Raw genomic sequence first — 18,476 nt, 5'->3', positions numbered from 1 at the left:
TCATTCATGGACAAATAATAGTTTTAAAGCATGTAAACAGCTGGAACTTCCCCAAAAAGTAGATGTCCGAGCTTAACTAATGTATAGGGGGTAGCAAGGGAAACGTTATGTCCAAAGCACAAGTGAACAACAATGCCCCCCTCAATAAGGCATGACATGCTTGAGACTGAGGAGCGGGACAATAAGGGAACAATTCCCCCCCCCCCCTCAATAAGGCATGACATGCTTCAGACTGAGGAGCAGGATAATAAGGGAACAATTCCCTTTATGTCAGAATATAACTGATGTTTTGTTTTATCTGCATGAGATCTGGTTTGTCAGATTGTCGAACATTTACAGCAAGTGTTACTGCGACAGACGATTTGAATGGTTCCAAAACTGTTGCAGTAGAAGTACATTATTCAACTGAGTTCGAGTTGTCGTTCCCCAATGAGTCGTTTAAATTGCTCAAGGGAGGACATAGTATTTCAGACGTTAAGACCTGGTGATATTTCTCCTCAAGTACCATTATACTGTTCATCATGTGGCACAAACAATGAGATGTAAAGGACAATCCTGATTATAAACTGGTTGGTTCGAGCCCTGAAAGCTGATTGGCTGACAGCCGTTGTATATCACAGTTATGACAAAACATGTATTTTTACTGCTCTAATTACATTGGTAACCCGTTAATAATAGCAATAAGGCACCTCGGGGTTTGTGATATATGACCAACAAATAGCTCTTCGCCGTGGTATGTTGGCCATATACCACACCTCCTCGGGCCTTATTGCGTAATTAATGTTGTGCCCCGTGTATTTCCATGTACTTGACATATACCTATGGAGACATACACACATCAAAATAAACATCACCGTACACATTAACATCAGAGTTTGGCTTGGGGGACAGGAGGGAGCAGATTGCATTTTCACTTCAAAATATATTGACAATAAAATAATATACATGAAACACACTCCTTTTGAGTCTTTCTTCCTCTCCGTGGATGGATAAACTTACTGGAGCAGAGACATGGAGCCCAAGTAGCACAGAGAGATAGTGCCATGTGTTACAGAGAGAGATGAATGATTGGGAAGAAATGCTTTAGGGGTAATCATGGCACAGGGCGACGTAAGAGCTATAGGAGGATAGGTCATCTGAAGAGCTATTGGAGGAGGATAGGTCCTCTTAAGAGCTATAGGAGGAGATAGGTCCTCTTTGCTGTTCGTTTGTGCAGAATATTCCCCCTTCACCAGTTAGTTGAGAAGTCCTGCCTCGGTCACAGTCAGTGAGGAGTGTTCCCAGGGTCAGTAACACGTTCCCTCTGTGTCTCTTGGTGAATCACTGGATATACTGTACAGATGGGCACAACACTGAATGAATCTGTGATTACAATATGTGTGGATATGTTTCATTGAAGCTTTTGCTCCAGCAAGTCCTCGCTTGGTTTGAATTGTCTGGGTGTGTTTTAATAGAGTGCCTGATAGATCAAAGGTCATAGGGAGGTCATGGATGCAAATTGCCATGACAACCAATAAGTACATCACTGCTGGGCCAACAGGGCGCTCCGATTAGCCTTCATCTTCTCCAGGCGCTTGGCCAGGTGGCTGTTACTGGCCTCCAGCTCATCGATCCTGTCCAGGGCAGACCTCAGCTAGAGAGAACGGAGAGAAAAGGTTTAGAGTTTGAGACGGGAGAAGCAACCTGAAGGCAACAACGTATACCTGGTGTAGACTTGATACCAAAACATGTGGGGTTGACATACTAGATATGACCCAACAACTTGTGGGTTCTGTGATTCTTTGGCTGTTTTTGTAAACCTGACATTATAGTAGCCTACCTCTCTCTGTAGCTTGCGTTTCTCCACTTTGAGCTCGTCCTCTACTTTCTCTGCGCTCTCAGAGGCCGACTTGTAACGAGTCACCTGACCCTCCAACCGGATGATCTGGCCAAGAGAGAAATGAAGGGGTGAATAAATGGATTGATGGATGAAGACGTAACTTACATTCCATGGAGCTCCTAGTGGATGTAAATGGTCAATAGTCTCCAACCCAGACTGTACAAGATACTGCTTATTATCTCACGTTTACCATGAGGAACGTGATTGGTCAGGTGTTTCATGGATATAGTCATACATGTCTTCCTCTGTTTAGGAACTAAAACGCTACTTACATTCTGTTCCAGGGCTGTGACTTCCTGTTCTGATTTCACCAGTTTAAACTTGAGGTCACTGATTTGCCGGTTGGCATCCCCTGTAGAAGAAGAAATAAAGATAGAAGGATGTGAGTCAAATTTTGTTGTATAGGTTTGCATAATGTATACTACACTTAGACACTTGACAAAGTATACTAGGGAGACAGGTAAAAGGCTAGATCTGTCTTAGTAAAGGTGAAATGTGACTCACTCTGTAAGTCGAGGATGTGGGGGTCCATGCCGTTCTCAAGTCCGTCCTCCTCAGGACTCAAACCCTCTGTCCCGTTCCTCTGTTTCCCCTCCAGCTGAGACTTCAGCCTCTTCACCTGATCAGCTAAACTCTCCCTCTCATCAACTATTTTCCTCAGTCTGACTTCTGCAATACAAACAGACAGCTGACTTTGAATCAACAGCATGAAATTCTAATAGTTGGTTAGTAATAGGGTAGTTTGAGTAGTCGAGATCAGTAATAGAGTCGTTTTGTACGTCAACATTTACCACACGGTTCAATTAACAGCCTTGTTTTTTTAGTTTCTAATCTGTATAATTTTTTTAATACATACAACACACTGTACTTAATTACTCAGATTTTTTTATATATATACACAGTACTAGTCAAACGTTTGGACACACCTACTCATTCAGGGGTTTTTCTTTATTTTTACTATTTTCTACATTGTAGAATAATAGTGAAGACATCAAAACTATGAAATAACACATATGCAATCATGTAACAAGCAAAAAAGTGTTAAACAAATCAAAATAGATTTTAGATTCTTCAAAGTAGCCATCCTTTGCCTTGATGAGAGCTTTGCACACTCTTGGCATTCTCTCAACCAGCTTCATGAGGAATGCTTTTCCAACAGCCTTGAAGGAGTTCCCACATATGCTGGGCACTTGTTGCTGCTTTTCCTTCACTGCGGTCCAACTCATCCCAAACCATTTCAATTGGGTTGAGGTCGGGTGATGGTGGAGGCCAGGTCATCTGATGCGCACTCCATCACTCTCCTTGGTAAAATAGCCCTTACACAGCCTGGAGGTGTGTATTAGGTCATTGTCTTGTTGAAAAACAAATGATAGTCCCACTAAGCGCAAACCAGATGGGATGGCATATCGCTGCAGAATGCTGTGGTAGCCATGCTGGTTAAGTGTGCCTTTAATTATAAATAATTCACTGACAGTGTCACCAGCAAAGCACCATCACACCCCTCTTCCATGCTTCATGGTGGGAACCACACATACGGAGATCATCCATTCACCTACTCTGTGTCTCACAAAGACACTGCTGTTGGAACGACAACACAAAAAAACACACATTTGGACCAAAGGACAGATTTCCACCGGTCTAATGTCCATTGCTCTTTTTTCTTGGCAAGTCTCTTCTTATTATTGGTGTCTTTTAGTAGGGGTTTCTTTCTTTCTTTCTTCTTTCTTTCTTTGCAGCAATCCAACCATGAAGGCCTGATTCACACAGTCTCCTCTGAACAGTTGATGTTGAGGTGTGTCTGTTACTTGAAATCTGTGAAGAATCTATTTGGGCTGCAATTTCTGAGTCTGGTAACTCTAATGATCTTACTCTTGGGGTGGCAGATAGCCTAGTGTTGGACTTGTAACCAAAAGGTTGCAAGATCAAATCCCTGAGCTGACAAGGCAAAGATCTGTCATTCTGCCCCTGAACAAGGCAGTTAACCCACTATTCCTAGGCTGTCATTGAAAAAAAGAATTTGTTTATAACTGACTTGCCTAGTTAAATAAAGGTGACATTTAAAAAATAAATACTCTTGGTCTTCCATTTATTCAAGGCACTAAATAAGTCCTGTGGCAGTCCTCATGAGAGCCAGTTTCATCATAGCGCTTGATGGTTTTGTGATTGCACTTGAATAAATGGCAGTTAACACACTACATTTACATTTACATTTAAGTCATTTAGCAGACGCTCTTATCCAGAGCGACTTACAAATTGGTGCATTCACCTTATGACCTCCTAAAACCTTCTTGAAATTTTACGGATTGACTGACAATGTCCTGTAGTTTATCTTTGTTTATTTGAGCTGTTCTTGCCATAATATGGACTTCGTCTTTCACCAAATAGGGCTATCTTCTGTATACCACCTCTACCTTGTCACAACACAACTGATTGGTTCAAACGCAGGAGGAAGGAAATAAATTGCACAAATGAACTTTTAACAAGCCACACCTGTTCATTTAAATCCATTCCAGGTGACAACCTCATGAAGCTGGTTGAGAGAATTCCAAGAGTGAGCAAAGCTGTCATCAATTCAAAGAGTGGCTACTTTGAAGAATCTCAAATATAAACAATATTTTGATTTGTTGAACCCTTTTTTACTACACGATTCATACATGTGTTATTTCATAGTTGTGATGTCTTCACTATTATTTTAAAATGTAGACAATAGTAGAAAGAAAACCCCTGGAATGAGTAGGTGTGTCCAAACCTTTGACTGGGACTGTATAAATAAACACTATATACTTAATTCATTGCAATAATAAAACATTTCACCCAAATGATCCCAATCTGCAGTTGATTGAAAACCTGAGAATATGGACACAGTTGCTTACCGCTGAAATACTGTACAGTGAGTTGGAGGGACTGTGAGTCTGGATGAAAAGAGTTTTAAACAGATGACACATACAACTGAGTGGAGATAACATGGGGTTGATATATTCTCCCACTTATTACCTATTTAATCATGTAATTGTTATCTAGTATGTTGCATGTAAAAACCTGACAGGTGAACAATACAGAACTGTTGTTGTGTAATATAATCTGACCCCCTGTGGATAAATGGAAGCTTGGTGAACAATACAGAACTGTTGTTGTGTAATATAATCTGACCCCCTGTGGATAAATGGAAGCTTGGTGGACAATACAGAACTGTTGTTGTGTAATATAATCTGACCCCCTGTGGATAAATGGAAGCTTGGTGGACAATACAGAACTGTTGTTGTGTAATATAATCTGACCCCCTGTGGATAAATGGAAGCTTGGTGGACAATACAGAACTGTTGTTGTGTAATATAATCTGACCCCCTGTGGATAAATGGAAGCCAGAAATCAGTATGCAATAGTGCAAAATAAAACAAAACCGATCGCTCTTCAACATGGTTAATTTATTCAAGGCACTAAATAATGCATTAAATAAAACCTGTAATTCCTTTGAGTAAGACAAAGAAACCCACAGAGACTGGCTGCAACCTCAGTCAGTAGTCTATTACACATCAAATAACACTTTGAGAGTACAGTGCTCGTCAACTAGTTTACTTTGCAAGGAACTTTGCCCTTGCCCTTCCTATTGCCCCTTTGTCCCTTTCTTACACCGCTCTCCTGTTTCTGGGCTTCTTCCACTGGGGGGCGCTCTCTTCCCTCCTCCACCGCCTCTGGTAATGGCTGTATCTCTTGGCCAAGTGCCGAGGGTCCGGGTGAGGAGCTGATGTGCTCTTCTTCTACAGATAGATAGGTTTCCTCCTCTTTCACAATTAGAACGGCTTCTTCACAACTGTCTATATATCCAGCGGAGGCCCCATCGTTTAACTCATTGTCTCCCCCTGCTGGTGAACTTGTTGAAGCCTCCCGCTGTTCTGTCTGTTGCTCCTCCTGAATGGCTTCCTGCTGGAGATTCTCCTCATAGATGTTCTCCTCAATGATGCACCATTCTTCTCTCTCTACACGACTGGGTGATTCTGATTGGATCCTGTCTGGGCTGGGCTCTACCGCCTCTGTCCTGTCTGAGATAACCTCGCCACTAGAGTCGCTGATCCTCTGAGTTAGAGCTACATCCAGTGAGTTTTCCGTCAGTACTTGATCACTCTCGGATTGTTTACATGTACATTTACAGGTACATCCTTGTTTCTCCCTTGATTCTGCTACATCCATCTTCTGATCACCTTGAACTCCTGGTAAGGTATTTTCTAAGCTGGTCTCTAGCCTCTCTGGTAAATCAGGGATCACCTGTTGGTCTAGTCTAGTCTTCCCCTCCTCTGTTATGATAGGTGTTACCATTTTGTCAGAGATAGTGGATGGGGGCTCCTTTGCCTGAAGCACTTTAGTATTTGGTTCATCTTCCTTCATGCCACATACAGATTCCTGCCAAATCTGATCTGGCTTGCTCTCCAATGAACTCGACTCCAGCTCTTCAACCTCTCAGATAATTTCTGTCCGTCAGAGTCTGTGATCTTTGGCACAATTTCCACAGAGCTTTCTGTCCTGAAATTCTGATGCTGCTGATGTTCTAGAGAATTCTGTGTGTCTTTCTCAAATTCACTTAAAGTGTTTATTATGAGCGGATCTGTTCCAATTCCAACCTCGTCAGGACATTCAGAGATAAACAGTTCAACAGAGACTGTAGATGAGATAGCAGATGTTCCAGTAGATGTTACTTGGCCAGTTTCTGCCTGATGCTCTGCAGGATGCCCTGGATGATTCTTCATCTCCATCCCTATTGTTTCTGTTTTCTTTAATGATCCCTGAGAGATCTGATTTGGGCTGGTCTTTGCCTCCCTAGACATACAGAAATCCTCAGAATCATCTTAATCATCTCAGATTCCGTGATCCTTGAGTTTTCTGGAATGACTTGACCTTTAGTCCCAGGATCATACTCCTGGGTGTTCTCTCCTTGCAGGTCACTTTGGATTCGACTAAGAGTTGCCTCTGTCTCATCACAGAGAGTTGGGCCAGAGATGTCCTGTTCTTCAGAGTCAGTAGACACAGCTGTGAGAAGCTCTGTGTTTTCCCGTCCTTTCTCAAGGTTTGGGTTTTCCTCACATTGTCCGTCAGTGGCACCGCTTACTGGTACAGCTTCCTTGTTACTTTCTCCACTGTTTTCCTCATTCTCTGCCTGTTCCTGGGATTCTGGTTCAAATCCTCTTTGATTCAACCCCTCTCCATTGTCACTGTCACCATCTGTATATTCCTTTTTGAACCAAAATGGCTCCCTCAAGTTCCGCAGGTTCCACCAGAGTTTCTGTGTCGCAGTATTGGGGTTTCTCTACTTCATATTCAATCTGAGTCTCTTTGTCACCAAAATGCACCAAAATGGCTTCTTCAGGTACAGCAACATCCACCTGGGTCTCTTGGTCACAGTACTTGGACTGCTCTGCTTCAGTGTCTGTTTGTTGCTGCAGGCTGTCATTCAACTTGTCTTGGTTCAACTTGTCCGAAGATTCTATCTCCAGTAGTGCCCTCTCCTGGTCATGTGAGTAGTTGTCAGCCTCATGTAGAAGTCTGCCTCCCCCTGGTGTCCTCACCTCGCCATGGTCAAACTGCATCTCTGGTGCTTCGCCTGGAAGATCACAGGGAATAGATTGGAGGGCCAGACACAGGTCATTCTTCAGCGTCTGACAGTGCAAGCACGGAAATTCAATGATCGCTGGAGGGGAATTAATTTGGAGACATTTGTAGAGAATAGAATCAAGGCCTTGATCCCGGCTGAATTAGAATGCAGAATCAGCAACTGACTCAACAGGATTAATTAACATTATGATGATAATCCCACGGAGGACAATAGTGCAAAACAATGACATCAGAAAAAAGAAAAAGAAAGCCAACCATCCTCGTTTTGTATCCCATCATGCAACACAAACATAACCCTGACATTTCTAACGGTGATTCATCCGAATGACAGAAGACACGTGAAATAAAACACATGACTGCACAATATCATTCAACATGATTTGAGTAGGATGGTGGTAAATAAGCAGAGATCAGATATGAGCAACGGCACCGGTGGGTTATTTTCTTACCAAGCATGCTCTCCCCACCATGGGATGGCTGGGACTCCTGAGCCAATCGGGAGGTAGAGTCTGCACTGCGAGGCCCGTCAATCATCTGTCCTGCATCCCCATTGGTGGTTACGTCAGGTGACAGCACTATCCCATGTTTCTGATTTGGGAGAGAACGAGGCAAATAAAGCTGAATAATCTTTCAGAAAGTCTTTTCCATTAGAACTTCCTATTGTTCTAGTGTTTGCTGACATGCGCACAGAGGCCCTCTTGGAAGTCATGATGAGGAAACCTTCCCTCAGCAGTACTTCAAGGTGCTGTACCTTCAGAGTGTCTTTGAGGTGGACCACCTGATCCCTGAGCTTATCCCACTCATCCCGCACGCCGGCGTCTGAGAATTCCCTCTGTCTCTCTAAGGCCTGAGCCATACCCAAGCAGCAGCAGCAGGGGGAGGAGGAGGAGGAGGAGGAAGAGTGGGTAAAGAAGGGAAGGATAAACACAGTAAAGGAAGAGAGAAGCATTGAGAGGAAAAAATAGATACAGTGGAAATGTCTTGGTTAGTTTGGAGCGTTAAACTTGAGTAGCTGACAGAGGAACGGAAGCGTTTCCTGTAGAACTTCCTGGAACAATGATTCAGCTAACGGTTTGGGGTTCACCCTCTATTCCGCGAGCATACCCCAATCTTTTTCTCCTTCCATCCGAGGGTCTCCTGCAGATCGGAGATCTCCCTAACACAGCTGGCCTGTTTGAGACGCAGCTGGCCCACCTCCTGGCCACGGGACGAAAGCAAGATGGAGGAGAAGAAGGGACAGAGGAGAAGGGACAGAGGAGAAGGGACAGAGGAGAAGGGACAGAGGAGAAGGGAGAGACAATCAGCATGCAGAGAGTTTGCAGCAGGAAAAGAGACTACAGCAAGTTTCGCAAGAGACCTAAGTTTAGATCTATGTTAGTGTGATGTTCTGAGTGGAAGTACTGTTTTAGTTACCGTATTGTTGTTAGCAGGAAGTCTTTGCGATGACCTGAGTACTCACGGTTAACAGTTCTTCACTCTGTTTCAGCGTCTCTCTCATCTCGTTAAACTGGCGCTGCAGAACACTGTGGGCGTGCCTCTCCCTCTCAAACTCCTTGGCCTTGTCGTTGTACTCTCGTTTAGACTCGTACAGCTGCTCCTCCAGCTCAATGAGCGAGTCCTTCAGCGTGTCCACCTGGTACATGAGGTTGGACTTCTCGTTGTGTAGCTGGGCGTTGGACACCATGGCCTTACGGTACTTCTCCTCAGACTCCACCAGGGAGTCCTGTTGAGAGACAAAATGGAGGACAGTGGAGGGGTGAGAGGTCAGGGGAGAAACAAAGCAAAACAGTTAAGCAGTTAATATCTCAAAAACAACTACGCAGACGTTGTTCGTCTTCAACCGTGGAATAGTTACTGTAATTATCAGAAGTGTTTCTGGAGTCAACAAAATAATTGTAAAAACATGGACGTTAGACCATCTCTTTCCCAGATATACTACTGTATGGTGCTACTCAGAGAAGTATCTCTATGGTCCTACCTTTATCTCTCGAATGGAGGCCTCTGTCTCTACTGAGATAGAGGTGTCACAGCTGCCTCTGCGAGAGGAGGGCCCTCCCAGCGATGCTAGAGTGGCTGCTGAGAGGGTAGAGGCAGTCCTGGAACCCTGGGAGGAAACAGGACAGGGCCGTCTTGAAGGCTGTTTCACAACAGTCATATTCCCTACTTCATCTTTAATAGATTAAAAGCTGGAGTTTCAGATCAGGTGTGTGACCAGTACCTTTTCCAGGAAGTCCCTGTCTGATCTCTCCTCCACCTGTAGAGGGTAAAACAACTTGGTTACTCTTAGGAGAGGATAAGGAGAGGAGATACACATATTTACAATGTCACAAATGTAGTTGATTGACACACCGTATGTCCAGGCCATGCCCATACTGTATCCGTCTGTCACGCCCTGGCCTTATTATTTTGGTCAGGCCAGGGTGTGACATCTGTATTTATGTGGTGTGTTTTGTCTAGGTTTTTTTAGTAGGTAATTGGATTGTGGTTTAGTGAAGTAGTCTAGGTAAGTCTATGGCTGCCTAAATATGGTTCCCAATCAGAGACAACGATAAACACCTGCCTCTGATTGAGAACCACTATAGGCAACCATATTCTTTGATTCTTCTGTTTCGTGGGTGTCTGTTCCTGCCTCTGTGTTTGTTGCACCAGATAGGGCTGTTTCGGTTTTTCACGTTTCTTGTTTTGTATATTGTTCATTTTTCATATTTTATTAAAGATGTATAAAGATAACCACGCTGCATTTTGCACTGTCAACAGAAGAAAACCGTAACAGAATCATCCACCGCAACAGGAACAAGCGGCGTGGTGACAGGCAGCAGGAGCAGCGAAGTCAGGACTATACGACTTGGGAGGAAATAGACAGGTGGGCGGTCGACCCAGGGAGAGTGCCATAGACTTACCTAGACTACTTCACTAAACCACAATCCCATGACCTACAAAAAAACCTAGACAAAACACACCACATAAATACCCATATCACACCCTGACCTGACCAAAGTAATAAAGAAAACACAAAATACTAAGGCCAGGGCGTGACACCATGTCTGTATATCCACACACTGCATCACAACAAGCATCATAGAGTCATACCCTCTCATACCCTACCCTCTCTGGATCACCATCTGATTCTGAACCACGGAACCATTGGACACTACAGACTTACTCATATTATATCTACTGGACACTACAGACTTACTCATATTATATCCACTGGACACTACATACTTACTCATATTATATCCACTGGACACTACAGACTTACTCATATTATATCTACTGGACACTACAGACTTACTCATATTATATCCACTGGACACTACAGACTTACTCATATTATATCCACTGGACACTACAGACTTACTCATATTATATCCACTGGACACTACAGACTTACTCATATTATATCCACTGGACACTACAGACTTACTCATATTATATCCACTGGACACTACAGACTTACTCATATTATATCCACTGGACACTACAGACTTACTCATATTATATCCACTGGACACTACAGACTTACTCATATTATATCCACTGGACACTACAGACTTACTCATATTATATCCACTGGACACTACAGACTTACTCATATTATATCCACTGGACACTACAGACTTACTCATATTATATCCACTGGACACTACAGACTTACTCATATTATATCCACTGGACACTACAGACTTACTCATATTATATCTACTGGACACTACAGACTTACTCATATTATATCCACTGGACACTACAGACTTACTCATATTATATCCACTGGACACTACAGACTTACTCATATTATATCCACTGGACACTACAGACTTACTCATATTATATCCACTGGACACTACAGACTTACTCATATTATATCCACTGGACACTACAGACTTACTCATATTATATCCACTGGACACTACAGACTTACTCATATTATATCCACTGGACACTACAGACTTACTCATATTATATCCACTGGACACTACAGACTTACTCATATTATATCCACTGGACACTACAGACTTACTCATATTATATCCACTGGACACTACAGACTTACTCATATTATATCCACTGGACACTACAGACTTACTCATATTATATCCACTGGACACTACAGACTTACTCATATTATATCCACTGGACACTACAGACTTACTCATATTATATCCACTGGACACTACAGACTTACTCATATTATATCCACTGGACACTACAGACTTACTCATATTATATCCACTGGACACTACAGACTTACTCATATTATATCTACTGGACACTACAGACTTACTCATATTATATCCACTGGACACTACAGACTTACTCATATTATATCTCCTGGACACTACAGACTTACTCATATTAAGTCGCTCTGGATAAGAGCGTCTGCTAAATGACTTAAATGTAATGTAAATATTATATCCACTGGACACTACAGACTTACTCATATTATATCCACTGGACACTACAGAGTTAATGTCACGACTTCCGCCGAGGTTGGCTCTCCTGCCCGTTCGGGTGGTGCTCGGCGGTTGTCGTCACCGTCCTATTAGCCACTACCGATCCCTTTTCGTGTATCTGTTGGTTTCGTCTGATTGGTTTCACCTGTGTGTTGTTTAGTTAATTAGTATCTGTATATAATGTAGGTTGTCCCGCCCTTGTTTTGTGCGGGATTGTTTGTTTTGTCATTTCGTTTCGTCTGTCGGTGTTTTTGTGTTTATTATTCTCCGGTTAGTCTGTTATCCTGTTTTTGGATAATTTCACCCTGTTTGTATTTGGGTTGACCGTGTTTATTTTGTTCACCGGAGAATAAACTTTATATCGCTATTTGCTCTCTGCGCCTGATTCCACCCACCTTGATTAGACGTGACGGTTAACCATATTATATCCACTGGACACTACAGAGTTACTCATATTATATCCACTGGACACTACAGACGTACTCATATTATATCCACTGGACACTACAGAGTTACTCATATTATATCCACTGGACACTACAGACTTACTCATATTATATCCACTGGACACTACAGACTTACTCATATTATATCCACTGGACACTACAGACTTACTCATATTATATCTACTGGACACTACAGACTTACTCATATTATATCCATTGGACACTACAGACTTACTCATATTATATCCACTGGACACTACAGACTTACTCATATTATATCCACTGGACACTACAGACTTACTCATATTATATCCACTGGACACTACAGACTTACTCATATTATATCCACTGGACACTACAGACTTACTCATATTATATCCACTGGACACTACAGACTTACTCATATTATATCTACTGGACACTACAGACTTACTCATATTATATCTACTGGACACTACAGAGTTAGTAATATTATATCCACTGGACACTACAGACTTACTCATATTATATCCACTGGACACTACAGAGTTAGTCATATCATATCCACTGGACACTACAGAGTTAGTAATATTATATCCACTAGACACTACAGAGTTAGTAATATTATATCCACTGGACACTACAGAGTTAGTAATATTATATCCACTGGACACTACAGACTTACTCATATTATATCCACTGGACACTACAGAGTTAGTCATATCATATCCACTGGACACTACAGAGTTAGTAATATTATATCCACTAGACACTACAGAGTTAGTAATATTATATCCACTGGACACTACAGAGTTTATCATATCCACTGGACACTACAGTTAGTCATATCACTGGACACTACAGAGTTAGTAATATCATATCCACTGGACACTACAGTTAGTCATATCACTGGACACTACAGAGTTAGTAATATCATATCCACTGGACACTACAGTTAGTCATATCACTGGACACTACAGAGTTAGTAATATCATATCCACTGGACACTACAGTTAGTCATATCACTGGACACTACAGAGTTAGTCATATCATATCCACTGGACACTACAGTTAGTCATATCACTGGACACTACAGAGTTAGTAATATCATATCCACTGGACACTACAGTTAGTCATATCACTGGACACTACAGAGTTAGTCATATCATATCCACTGGACACTACAGTTAGTCATATCACTGGACACTACAGAGTTAGTAATATCATATCCACTGGACACTACAGTTAGTCTTATCACTGGACACTACAGAGTTAGTCATATCATATCCACTGGACACTACAGTTAGTCATATCACTGGACACTACAGAGTTAGTCATATCATATCCACTGGACACTACAGTTAGTCATATCACTGGACACTACAGAGTTAGTAATATCATATCCACTGGACACTACAGTTAGTCATATCACTGGACACTACAGAGTTAGTAATATCATATCCACTGGACAATACAGTTAGTCATATCACTGGACACTACAGAGTTAGTAATATCATATCCACTGGACACTACAGAGTTAGTCATATCATATCCACTCCAGTCCAGGCTGCATGTTAGTTGTCAGTGTCACCCACACATCAATGCGTCCACACAGAGGCCCACCTCACATTGGCCAGATCAGGACCATATATTCTTTGCTTGTACCAAAGCTGCAGTCTTTGTAATGTCCACCAGGGGGCATAAGGGACCTGAGCACTGTCAGCTGTCTATGAGCATTACCTTGGTGCAGAGGACACACAGGACAGGACCATAGAGTTCAGTTCTCTGGACAATGCACTCTTCATTGGGATGATATTAAGTGGGCATTTAACAGAATAGAGAACAGATAAAAGGATGTAAGGACTAGGCCTAAAGAAGGCTGCGGGTTAGAGGGAGTGACCAATGAAGAGAGCTCACCACCGGGCTGGCACGGGCAGAGCTGGCCCTGGACGAGGCCCGAGAGTTGGAGCCCAGAAAACCACTGTAGTCTGAAGGCTGGCACAAAAAGAAGATGGATAAAATAGGAAAAGAGAAGGAAATGAAAAAGAAAGAGAGAGATGTTAGTCACAGAGTTTGTCAGTCAGCAAGCAGGGAGAGACAGAGCTGAAGCAGGGACAGACAGAGCTGAAGCAGGGAGAGACAGAGCTGAAACAGGGACAGACAGAGCTGAAGCAGGGACAGACAGAGCTGAAGCAGGGACAGACAGAGCTGAAGCAGGGACAGACAGAGCTGAAGCAGGGACAGACAGAGCGGAAGCAGGGACAGACAGAGCTGAAGCAGGGAGAGACAGAGCTGAAGCAGGGAGAGACAGAGCTGAAGCAGGGACAGACAGAGCTGAAGCAGGGAGAGACAGAGCTGAAGCAGGGACAGACAGAGCTGAAGCAGGGACAGACAGAGCTGAAGCAGGGAGAGACAGAGCTGAAGCAGGGACAGACAGAGCTGAAGCAGGGAGAGACAGAGCTGAAGCAGGGACAGACAGAGCTGAAGCAGGGAGAGACAGAGCTGAAGCAGGTACAGACATAGCTGAAGCAGGTACAGACAGAGCTGAAGCAGGGACAGACAGAGCTGAAGCAGGGAGAGACAGAGCTGAAGCAGGGAGAGACAGAGCTGAAGCAGGGACAGACAGAGCTGAAGCAGGGAGAGACAGAGCTGAAGCAGGGAGAGACAGAGCTGAAGCAGGGACAGACAGAGCTGAAGCAGGGAGAGACAGAGCTGAAGCAGGTACAGACAGAGCGGAAGCAGGGACAGACAGAGCTGAAGCAGGGACAGACAGAGCTGAAGCAGGGACAGACAGAGCTGAAGCAGGGAGAGACAGAGCTGAAGCAGGGACAGACAGAGCTGAAGCAGGGAGAGACAGAGCTGAAGCAGGGAGAGACAGAGCTGAAGCAGGTACAGACAGAGCTGAAGCAGGGAGAGACAGAGCTGAAGCAGGGACAGACAGAGCTGAAGCAGGGACAGACAGAGCTGAAGCAGGGAGAGACAGAGCTGAAGCAGGTACAAACAGAGCGGAAGCAGGTACAGACAGAGCGGAAGCAGGTACAGACAGAGCTGAAGCAGGTACAGACAGAGCTGAAGCAGGTACAAACAGAGCGGAAGCAGGGACAGACAGAGCTGAAGCAGGGACAGACAGAGCTGAAGCAGAGACAGACAGAGCTGAAACAGGGACAGACAGAGCGGAAGCAGGGACAGACAGAGCTGAAGCAGGGACAGACAGAGCTGAAGCAGGGACAGACAGAGCTGAAACAGGGACAGACAGAGCGGAAGCAGGGACAGACAGAGCTGAAGCAGGGACAGACAGAGCTGAAGCAGGGACAGACAGAGCTGAAGCAGGTACAGACAGAGCGGAAGCAGGTACAGACAGAGCTGAAGCAGGGACAGACAGAGCGGAAGCAGAGACAGACAGAGCTGAAGCAGGGACAGACAGAGCGGAAGCAGGGACAGACAGAGCTGAAGCAGGGACAGACAGAGCTGAAGCAGGTACAGACAGAGCGGAAGCAGGTACAGACAGAGCTGAAGCAGGGACAGACAGAGCTGAAACAGGGACAGACAGAGCTGAAGCAGGGACAGACAGAGCTGAAGCAGGGAGAGACAGAGCTGAAGCAGGGACAGACAGAGCTGAAGCAGGGACAGACAGAGCTGAAGCAGAGACAGACAGAGCTGAAACAGGGACAGACAGAGCTGAAGCAGGGAGAGACAGAGCTGAAGCAGGGAGAGACAGAGCTGAAGCAGGTACAGACAGAGTGGAAGCAGGGACAGACAGAGCTGAAGCAGGGACAGACAGAGCTGAAGCAGAGACAGACAGAGCTGAAACAGGGACAGACAGAGCTGAAGCAGGGAGAGACAGAGCTGAAGCAGGGAGAGACAGAGCTGAAGCAGGTACAGACAGAGTGGAAGCAGGGACAGACAGAGCTGAAGCAGGGACAGACAGAGCTGAAGAGACAAGAGAATACATTGATAGACAAGTCAACCAGGCCCTGTTAGACCAGAGACAACCCTCCTACACATCAAAACCCAGACACATACAATTCCACGTGTACTCTCCACTCTAGACTCCACCGTTCTAGACATACTGCAAACCCCACGCAGCAAAGTCACAATTAAACTGTGACATGGCACAGTGTTTGTAAAGGTCATCGACACACAAGACGCACTGTAAGATAATTCAGGATGGTTATTGGTGGAATACAGCGAACTGAAAACATGGATTCCTTCTTCTGGAAGTCTGAAATCCACATGTGGGAAAGACACAAGACACCTCCATAGAAAGAAGTAGTGGGGTGACGACACTGTCATGCAGACTTCTCCTGGGGTGGCCAACCCTCCCACTGGAGAGAATCAGCTGTGTTCGAGCAGGACTGGAATGAAAGCCTGCACACCCAGGCTGCCACTAGCATCGCTTCAAGAGGAGGGTGGGTCGGCCCCACAATGCAATTCCACGTTGGCACATGGGGCATGCCAAGCAAAGCCCCCTCATCAGGGTAACACAGTGATACATTCCATGCATGCTGTCTATTCAAGCCTCCCTTTGGACTTGAAAACCGTCACACAATCTCACTAGGACTTTGCACTGTGTTTCCAGAAGTCATCAACACACCAGACAGGGTGGGAATTAGTGGAATACAACAAATTAAAGAAGGGTTCCTTGTTTGGTGAGTCTGATAAAAACAGAAGACACCACTGACCCTGATAGAAGTAGAGACTGACAACACTGTCATGCAGACAGACTATGGCCAGGGTGACAGACTGTCTTCCCAGAAACCTATTGGATGTGCAGGCTTTTGCTCCAGACCTGCTCCAATACAACTGATTCTACTAATCAGCTGCTCACCTGGGTGTTGATTAGCTGAATCGTGTTAGAGCAGGGTTGGAACAAAAGCCTGCATACCCAGTAGCTATATGTCTCCAGGAGGAGGGTTGACCACCGCTGAACTATGCAATCCCCACAGGGGGCATGCCAAGCAACCTCCCTCGGGGTAAGAGAGGGGGCATGCCAAGCAACCTCCCTCGGGGTAAGAGAGGGGGCATGCCAAGCAACCTCCCTCGGGGTAAGAGAGGCATGCCAAGCAACCTCCCTCGGGGTAAAGAGGGGGCATGCCAAGCAACCTCCCTCGGGGGTAAGAGAGGGGCATGCCAAGCAACCTCCCTCGGGGGTAAGAGAGGGGCATGCCAAGCAACCTCCCTCGGGGTAAGAGAGGGGGCATGCCAAGCAACCTCCCTCGGGGTAAGAGAGGGGCGTCAGGGCTTCTTACACCGTGAGAGATGGAGCCACTAAAGCGCCGTGTGCGACTCTGCACAGCCTCGTCACACACAGAGCCCTGTAGATAGGAGAGAGACACACACACGGCATCAGACTTCACCTCACGCACACACACACATACACACTCAGACTTCACCTCACGCACACACACACACATACACACTCAGACTTCACCTCACGCACACACACACACATACACACTCAGACTTCACCTCACGCATGCACACATACACACACTGCATCAGACTTCACCTCACGCACACACACATACACACACTGCATCAGACTTCACCTCACGCACGCACACATACACACTCAGACTTCAACTCACAAACACAAACACAAACACACACACACACTGCATCAGACTTCAACTCAGGAATGTATACAGACACATCCATCTCAGTAATCATGCAGGAAAAGGATCAGAAGGATCAGCTGTACATCCCATAATGTCAACTCAGCTTACTGTCTCACGTTCTCCTTCACACATCAAAGTGTTTTGGAAATGTAACTTTTAGGGCCAGGACTGTATGTGGGTCTTGACAACATCTAGCCCCTCTGCCAAACCATTCTCACATGCCTTATAATGACACTAGTAGTGACACATCACAGATCTATCTATCTATTTATCTACTGTCTAAGCAAGCGGTGAAGGGTCAGAGGTCATAGGAAAGAGGAACCAACCCTGTGACTCTGGGTGCGTGGGCCATCAATAAAGAGCATGGAGGGCTGAAGATGGACAGAGAGAGAAACAATCCAACATTGTACTGTAAGTGATAAACAACAGTATGTATCTATCTAGTATGTACAACTGGAAAAAGCTCTCTGTTTTGAGAATCTCATGTTCTGTCATT

General features: G+C 44.7%; 1 protein-coding gene across 1 annotated transcript; it reads right to left on the bottom strand.

Annotated features, from left to right (window-relative positions):
- Positions 1-222: 222 nt before the first annotated feature.
- On the bottom strand, positions 223-17,768 carry LOC124025462 (leucine-rich repeat flightless-interacting protein 2-like; the record flags this gene model as incomplete). Its single annotated transcript, XM_046338900.1, has 12 exons — positions 223-1,633; positions 1,820-1,924; positions 2,152-2,231; positions 2,384-2,548; positions 7,933-8,071; positions 8,235-8,330; positions 8,588-8,680; positions 8,943-9,206; positions 9,462-9,587; positions 9,702-9,737; positions 14,280-14,357; positions 17,612-17,768. Coding segments are annotated over 12 exons (1,450 nt in total), but the record flags the coding sequence as incomplete, so codon positions are not given.
- Positions 17,769-18,476: the final 708 nt, after the last annotated feature.

Source organism: Oncorhynchus gorbuscha, unplaced genomic scaffold (assembly GCF_021184085.1).
Source record: "Oncorhynchus gorbuscha isolate QuinsamMale2020 ecotype Even-year unplaced genomic scaffold, OgorEven_v1.0 Un_scaffold_2260, whole genome shotgun sequence".
In the NCBI taxonomy this organism is placed as follows: Eukaryota; Metazoa; Chordata; class Actinopteri; order Salmoniformes; family Salmonidae; genus Oncorhynchus; species Oncorhynchus gorbuscha.
This window is presented reverse-complemented; position numbering and strand designations above follow the sequence as displayed.